We start from the raw sequence: 8,820 nt of genomic DNA on the forward strand, positions 1-8,820 counted from the left end.
CAGAGTCATTTTTCCAAAAAAAATAATTGAGGGATTACTGGTTACATTTTTTAATGTGACTGGTGCGAAATGTAGTGTTTTTTTCTTCCTTTCACAGACTAGAAAAAATTGGACATAACAGGACTGTCAAATGGTTCAAGTAACCAACCAAAAATGTAATGTTTAGACCTTGATCTTGAGCCCACAGAGGTAGGTTCTGGTTGACAATTTTCCGTCACATTAAATTTGGATAGGAATAAGGTTTGGCTCGGCCCGCTATTATCTTATATATAACAAAAATAATAATTAAAGCATATCATAAAATAATAAAGAGTCGTGCTGGGGTGACAAAAACTCGTGGTGACGTGTATATTACCATAGATGCTTTTTCGAGAGATACAAGTAAAAAACATATGTGGTTATGTATGCACCACGGCATCATTTTTGTCACTTTTGTGTCTCCGTTTGTGTCATTTCAGCATTTTCAATAATAAATTTACTATCATCTTAATTTTTTTCAAAATATATAGTAAGGGAATATAAAAAATTTCAACGGCCAAGAACCGTCAAATTTTGATTTCTAAAATTTGTGGGCTTCCCTTGTATGCAAGGAGAAGTCAAGGTTAAATTAGCACACAAGAAAGGCTCAAGCAAAATGTAAAAAGCTTTTGAATGTTTTTTTGGCCATTGTTTGTGGCCTATCTTTCCCATCAATCATCAGACCTCTTGTTTATCTGTATCATAACTTTGACACAGTCTGCTTGTTTAGATAGCTCAAATGCTTGGTTTATATCATCCAATTGAACCTCATGAGTTACCATTGCATCAAGCTCAATCTCCTGTATACATATTCAAAATAATAATAAAAAATTAAACCAAATATTCAAGATATATTAGACATCAATAATAATAATAATCAAAGACCTATCCAAAAAATTTGTTATCAGCCTAAAAGAATCTTGTTTCTTCATTTAATACTATCTAAAGCCATTTGTTATGTTAATTCAAGTGTTTTTATCAAATTCTCTTATAAAAAATAATGGTTCCATCATTTTTTTTTTAATCTTATACCTTTCATAATTATTTATTTTTATCAAAACAATTATATAGTGTACAATCATACAAGGGTATAAAGGTATATTCATCAAATGCCTAAATAACCATTTTCGTAATAAAATAAAAAGTATAATTACACAGCCAGGTATATGACCATTTTTCGTATATATTAAAAAATAAAAACTGATTCAGTAATTTTGGCAAAATATATACAAAAAGCCTCTTTGATATTTCATCATTCCCATATAAAATCATACTGTGTTTATACTTGAAATGTTGCTCAATGGAAACGTAACATGTACCTTATTTACGCATTTATCGACAATAATGGGAAGATCAGAGTGAGGTTTGATCCCTCCGAAGATTGAGCCCTTCAATGTTCGACCACGCATCAGGGAGATGAGATTGATGGGAGTAGTTAAATCATGGCTTGTACCGATTGATACCGCCACCCCTCTTCCCTGTTCTCCGCCATCATACCCAAACAATAATATTCGAAATATATTTATATAGAAAAATAGGTGCGAGAAATTGAAGATAACAATTAAAAATAAACATAAATCAAAAGTATTTAAAGAGACCACGACACAAAATTTACATGGTTCAACAAGATTTTTTATCAATCATATCCATATATAATTTCCGTGAAAACTAGGGCTACGAGTTGGAGGCTATTATGCATGGTCTAAAGCTTGTGATCAAATTTATTAGTGTCTTCTTTTTCCTATCAATTGCTCGACGACGGGGCAATTCCAAGTTCTTGGTACATGTGTCATCCCATCAATGAGATTAGAGATATTGAACCTCAATATTTTGAAGTCTTATGTTTTTGTATTTAGAGAAACTAAAAGGATGGTTGATTTTCTGACAAGTATGCTTAATGATGTAGGCGAGATCGAGCTAAATTCGAGTTCCCTCCTAAGAGAATTAATCGACATTGTTAGGGAGGAGGCAAATGGCCACTCCTATGGTTACGTTGGTACCTGTATCGTGGCTTCGAGGGCTTGATTGATCAAGGATGAGACTCCAGTGCATTCGAAGCAGTAATCGACACCTAAACCACCTGTAATCTCTTTAATTGCCTCCGAAATAGGTGTGTCGGATTCCGCTGGATTTATGAAATCTGTCATTCCAAATACCTTCCCTTTGTCCCCCTTTTTCTCATTTAAATCAACTCCAATTATTCTGCTTGCTCCTCTATTTCGAGCTCCCTCTACCACCTGCCAATACGTACCAACACTATTTCTTTTTTAAAAATGGCACTTTTTTAATCAATCACTGAAATTTATTTTGTTCTTTTTTCTAGTTATAAAAAAAAAAATATATACAGATTAATAAAATATAATTGCGACATCCCTTCTAAGTTTTGGTGAACAATTTCAATATCTTTTAACTATGGCCTTTTACAAGAGATTAATAAAATGATCAAAATGCCTTCGTCTTCAATCTCTTGGTAAAAATCATATTTTTTATTTTTTATTTTTAGATATCCATTGTCTTCAACTTAGTTATGTTAGAAAATATAGAACTTGAAAAAATTGCTCTAAGGCACGTAGTTATCTACGTTGTCTTCTAGATAACAGACGCCCCCACTTCAATTGAACACGGAGATGCAGATGGATTGCTGGCAAACTTGTCTTCAGGATACAACAGAGCCCAGTTCTAACAGAACTATATATTTCCTCAAAATTTACACTATTTTGAGAAAATCTGTCACATATAATCTCGAATACACGATTGCCTCTTTTTGCAGAAAATTTTGAGTTATATATTTTAACAAAATTGATCTCCATAAATAGATAACAATTATAAAAGTTACATCCATTCGTAAATGATTTTTGAATCTCAATAGGTATGAAACCCATTGGAACTACTAGGCACCTATTCGGATCAAGGAATCTATTAAGCACCCTTACGCCCCTTCGACACCTTTCGGATCGGTCTTGGTGCCTATCCAAAATTGGACAACCCTATTAAATATTTAATTTCTCTCTCTCTCTCTCTCTCTCTCTCTCTCTCTCTCTCTCTATATATATATATATATATATATATATATATATATATAATAATAAAAAATTTATTAAATTTCCATATAACTAGAAGCCATTAGGAGCTTTCAAGGAAAGAGTCTTTGGAATAAAGAAAGAGTTGAGAATAAGTTCTTATTTATAAGTTTAAAAATCCCTCCAAAACATTTAAAAAGCAATGTGAGATTTATAAAATATTTGAAAAATGAGCTAAAAAGAACTTTTACAAATTTCAATCCGTGTGAAAAGATTTCAACCAATAGAAATGTTCTTTTTAAAAATACTTACTTTTCTTTAACAAAAAAGTACACCAACCATAAAGTAACTTTCAAATATCATTTTAAAATAAATTAAATTAATTTTAAATAAATATTAATTAACATTTATTAACATTTATTTTAACAAGTTAATCTTAGAGTAAAACTTTAATGTATTTGAAAACCCTAGATTATTTTTCCCTGAAATACTTAATTTTTGTCCTAAAAAAATTCAACATTATCAACCCTTGATTAATTTAGGAAAGTCACCTAGAGTAAAACCTTAATTTATTTTCTTTTCAATGTAAATTGAATAGATTAATCAATCAAATCTTCTTGTAACAGATTGTAGATTAAATTAATAAGGGATTTTTTTTTTTTTTTAAATTTAATTTCTTTTTTTTTTTTAAAAGAGGGTTTCTTGCAAGAGATTAAAGATGAGGTTATTTTAGTCATTTTGATAGACTCTAACAAAAGACCATAGTCAAGGCTGTATATCAAAAACTCACCAAAATCAAAAGGGATGTGTCTAAATTAAACTTTTATTGTGCCCATGGTACTTACCCCTAATCCAACACCCCCAAGACCGAAAACAGCAACAGTTGATCCCTTGTTGACCTTGGCTTCCTTCCAGGCAGCTCCAAATCCAGTTGAAAAGCCACAGGAGATGAGGCTGGCATGCCCAAGAGCCACCCTCGAATCGATCTTCACTAGATAGTTAACGTTCATGACCGCATATTCAGACCATGTCGAGCAACTAAATAAATGATATAGCTTTTGGCCTTCAACAGACATTCTAGACGTATTATCGGGCATGAGACCATGCACGTATACAGGGTATTTCTGGCATAAATTCGATATCCCTGATGTGCAGTTATCACATTCCTTGCACTCCCCTATGTAGGTCGGGATAACGAAGTCCCCTTCCTTCACCCGTCACCTCTTCTCCAACGCTTTCTACGACACTACACAGAATAATGTTTGATTTACTCAGAAAAATTTTCTAACCAATTTAGATGTTACTGTTACATTCGGGAATCAAAAGTTCAATTTTCAATCCTATTAAATTTCCTTAGAATTTATAACCAATTGCAGGAATACGGGCAGGTGTAATTTTTCATATATTTATTTTAATTTACCAGTAGGAATTCATCCTGAATCAAAATAATTATTCAACGATCCAATTCAACGTTAATTAGTAGCAAGGTCAGTTTGATACAAGTTGAGGTCTAAAGTGAAAACTCTAAATTATTTGTATTTTTTATTTAATATATTAATATAGATAATATTAATTAAATCTTTAGACAATAATTTTTTTGATTTTTTCAATTTCCACCCTAAGATCCCTAGAGTTCTTTCTTGGGAAACTTACAATTTTAAGGAGGGCACTTCCAACAAAGGGGTCCTTAGGAATCGAAATTTGATGCAAAGACTTCACATAATGAAGAAAGAGCTCTTAATATCCCAATTGTGTTTTGTGTTCTTTTCCTTAAAATAATTTACCCTAAAAGTTTAAGAGCTTTAAGATGACTGATTTAAAAAATAAATAAATAAATGAAATACAATTTTGGGAAAGAAGAAGATGATAGAATTTTGAGAAAAAAATAAATTACGATTTTCTATAAAGAGTTAAGTCAAAGATTAAAAATGATAGATGTTCCGAAATTTGTGAAAATTTTTGGACAATACCTTGAAATCTTCAAAGTGATTGCTTAAAACTTTGATGTGAATCAAAAACCTACCATTAAAATCAAAGACAAACTGGGTTGAGGTGTTGATTAGATCACTCTCTTTAAAATGTTCCTCGCCTCTATCCAATTAGAAAAATTGCAAGCAAATTGTAGAATGAGTCACCCTAGGATACAATTGCCTAGTCAATGTTAGAACCCAATAATCGTGTGGCCCATTGACCTACATGTTTTTAGGTTTTTGACTCACACAAAGATTCTATTATTATAGAAACGTCAATAATTAATGTTATATCCTAATATATTAGAAATAGAAATAACTCTTTAAGTCTTAGAAGGAAACCTTGATAGATAAAAATTCTATTAAAAAATGATCTCTAGGCCCTCTATTCCCATTTATTTAAATGGATCGGCACTCCATAATAGGCATGCACAAAACATGAATAACAAATAATAGATATAGCATTTTGAATCGTTGAGATCTTCATCAATCACTACAATCTTAAGCTGAGGCAATATAGAGAGGGAAGAGAATGTGAGTCTGCAAATTAGAAAACGTGGACCAAGGTTCACTTGATTTGGGGATTTACGCACATCGGATCACAAGCAAGTCGATTACAGAAGGCACACCTCCAACACATTGGATCGTCAATTTAACTTATGGCACAAGGTAATTATCTTTAACCATTAATCTTTAGGAGCATGAATAAGTTTCTTGAGATATATACAAATTCTTAATCTGAAAAAATTATAGACTAATAGTTATGTGATTAAAAATTTATTATAGACTAAATCTCACAATTGTAACTACTGATTTTTATTTTTGCAGGGAAACATAAAATCATTGAACCTTTACTTTGTTACTTTGCTCAAAATAGAAAAGATTAAACTCGATCAAATCAAGAAAAATTAAGAATAGAGAGAAATTCGTTGTGTGCAAAGAAAAACGTGAATAACAAAGAGTTTAAATAGAAAAAAATTGCGACACACTGTTTCACAGTAAGAACGAACATGACTTAAAAATCAGACTGACTCAACTATTCAGAACGACTAAATAGACATAACTCTATGTTTAAAATAATAATAAAAACGTGATATTTAAATAAATAAAAGAAATTTTTATTGAAAAAGATAAGTTAGACAACTACACGCACCACACCACACCACACCACATTGTTTGTTTTCCCAATCCGACTCGGCTTGGCACGTGTGTTCAAAAATTCTAAGTTGACTCATTGGAGAATCCTCCCCTTGGGTACCAAAATTGTTTAGAAGGACTAAACAAACACAACTCTTTGTTTTAAAATTTTAAAACATAATATTTAAATAAATAAATTTTATTAAAATGATAAGTTAGAGAACAGCACGCATAACATCACATCGCCTGCTTGACCCCCGGACTCGACTCAACATGCATGTATGTGCGTTGGAAATTTTTAAAAATTGACTAATTAGAGCATAGTTCCCCCTTAGGGACTTAAAAACTTGGGGTCAACCCATGTACCAAAAATCATCATTAATCAATGTAAGACTTAAAAGAAGTGAGAGAAAAAAAAAATTAAACTTAAAAGAAACAAGTAACCTCGTATTTTTCATTAAAGCTCTGGCACTAAAAGACAAAAATAATTAGATGACAAAAAAATTTAAAATAGAAAATCACATTTTTCTTATTTAAATAAAAAAAACTTTCTTAATATGAAAATACTTTTTATGAAAATATCATGGATACAATTACAATTGCATAGATTAACTCCCAGAGTAACATGATTCCTTTAAGAGATTGATTGATTTATTTATTAAGAGTTTCCTTCTTATAACTTATAACAATGTTAGGTGTCTTCGTGGCACGTTTTTCTTAGAGTTCAAACACATTGGACTGGGCTTGGTTAAGAGTCCTATATGTTTCAAACTCGAACAAAAACGTGGCATGTTAACACCTTATTTTTATTATAAGAACGAGACACCATAGTTAATTATTAAACACAAACCCGGAATTGAGTTATTTGGAGAGAGAGAGATATCTTACCCAACACCTTCATGTCCTAAAACTCTAGGGAACAGTGCCTGCAAAAAGAAATAATAATAATAATAATAAATATAAAATCTTAGATCTTTTAACTTTAAAAATTACTATAGTAACTATAATTAATCAGACTAAATCATAATTAAGTGATTAACCTCTTCTAGGGACTTAAGGTTATTAGATACCGAAAAGTAAAAAAATAGGAAGCGAATACTTGCCTATCACATATAACAAGAAGCACTCCATCACGTGAAATATACACATTGCCCCTTCTGTACAGTTGCACTAAAAAAAATGTAAATGTTGCACTCTTACTTACACGCCTATTTTTAGCATCTCAATCCAAAACCCTTCATATGCAATAGTGAGGCCTATATCATTTAATCAGCTCTGATTTCAAATTTCTCATCAAATTTAGTCATGGTTTCAAATTTCTAATCAATCTCACTTGAATGATTCGGTCAAGTCAACTTGGTAACGACTTAAATAACTTCCCACCACCAATTCAACCATGGTTCCAAATTTATCACCAATTCAGTCATGATTTTTATATTTCGATCATCTCAACTGATTCGGCCGAGTCAACTCAGATTCCCATTTGATGTGCAGCATATAAGGGTATTATGAGATTTTACTTATTTTTTAATTTAAAACAATGGAGTGGTGATACCTGCAAATATTCGCTCCGAAAATAAAAGAAAGAAGGAGGAGATGTGTAAGTGTAAGGTGAGTAGTGTACTAACAATTGGATATCCAGTCCAACACATGATATCTGTGTGACAAAGGCTGGAGCATAGCATCTTAACGCGAACTTCGGATGATCTCGGTGCTTCTACTTCGATCTCTTCTATCTTTATAGGCTCTTTTATTCCCCAACACACCGCAGCTACACCATAAAATATATATAACTCAAATTAAACCACCATTAATAAATAAACCACTAATAATTTTATTTTTCTATACAAATATGGATATTATTAGATTATTTATCCTCAACCTACCATTAATTAGGCTCTCCAACGAATACAAATGGTTGAGATGCTATGTATTAGGATTCTCAAGAGAAAAAAAAAAAAATTTGTATCTCTAGGAAAAATTCTTTTTTCCTTTCATCTCAACCGTTTGTTTGATGGAGAACATCAACCCAACCCAACCCAACCCAATATAGGATTTAAAGCTCACCTTTGCATTTGATAGGTTGTAAGGAGGTTTTCAACATCATTTGCGACCGGTTCGGACCGGAATTCATATGTGATGAAGAGGCTCTTCTTCAAGGAAATTAAGGGCCTGTTTGGATACCAGGAGCAGAACTACTCTTCCAAAGAACAGGAGCTGAAGTACTCTATGGAGGAGCTGGAAAAGTAATTATGTGCAGAAATGGCGTTTGGCAATCAACTCTATGAAGTACTGGCAGAAGTACTTTTGTGCTGGAAGTTTGTTTGGGAACCATACTGACTTCTCATGACTTCTAGAAAAAAGACTAGAATACCCTTATATTATACCAGTTACTGTTTTTTATCTTTTAGTGTCATAATATGCCTTCAAACTATATTGTTTTTGACATTTTAACTATAAATATTAATATAATATAATAAATATTAATATAATATAACATAATATTTTAAATATTAAATATTAATATAATATGTTTAAATCCATTATACTTAAAATTTAAAAAAAAAAATTGACTGACTGTTTTTGACATAATATGACATAATATTAAAAAAAAAAAAATGACAGACTGTCTTTTAGTGTCATAAGATGCCTTCAAACTATACTGTTTTTTACAT

General features: G+C 31.4%; 1 protein-coding gene across 2 annotated transcripts; it reads right to left on the reverse strand.

Annotated features, from left to right (window-relative positions):
* Positions 1-486: 486 nt before the first annotated feature.
* Positions 487-8,580, reverse strand: LOC147408262 (alcohol dehydrogenase 1-like). 2 transcript variants are annotated; one of them, XM_086437177.1, is made up of 8 exons: positions 8,213-8,580; positions 7,774-7,916; positions 7,249-7,302; positions 7,034-7,071; positions 3,884-4,284; positions 2,019-2,255; positions 1,338-1,496; positions 487-818 (listed from the first exon to the last, which is right to left on the reverse strand). In XM_086437177.1, the coding sequence occupies exons 5-8, from the start codon at positions 4,133-4,135 to the stop codon at positions 690-692; spliced, it is 777 nt and encodes a 258-aa protein (XP_086293303.1). In that variant the 5' UTR covers positions 4,136-4,284; positions 7,034-7,071; positions 7,249-7,302; positions 7,774-7,916; positions 8,213-8,580; the 3' UTR covers positions 487-689. The 2 variants fall into 2 exon arrangements, with proteins under 2 accessions (XP_086293303.1, XP_086293302.1); XM_086437176.1 differs by lacking the exon at positions 7,249-7,302.
* Between the last annotated feature and the right edge of the window lie 240 nt (positions 8,581-8,820).

This window comes from Akebia trifoliata, chromosome 3 (genome assembly GCF_017979445.1).
Source record: "Akebia trifoliata isolate Shusen 1 chromosome 3, ASM1797944v1, whole genome shotgun sequence".
NCBI lineage: Eukaryota > Viridiplantae > Streptophyta > Magnoliopsida > Ranunculales > Lardizabalaceae > Akebia > Akebia trifoliata.

What these genes read in the sequence shown, in the direction of transcription:
- LOC147408262 (XM_086437176.1), bottom strand. Translation starts at nt 4,135, where the DNA reads ATGCCCGATAATACGTCTAGAATGTCTGTTGAAGGCCAAAAGCTATAT. An exon ending in TTGGGGGTGTTGGATTAGGG is followed by an intron (nt 2,256 to 3,883) that starts GTAAGTACCATG and finishes ACGTATTGGCAG; the next exon opens with GTGGTAGAGGGAGCTCGAAA. An exon ending in CCCTCGAAGCCACGATACAG is followed by an intron (nt 1,497 to 2,018) that starts GTACCAACGTAA and finishes GGCGGAGAACAG; the next exon opens with GGAAGAGGGGTGGCGGTATC.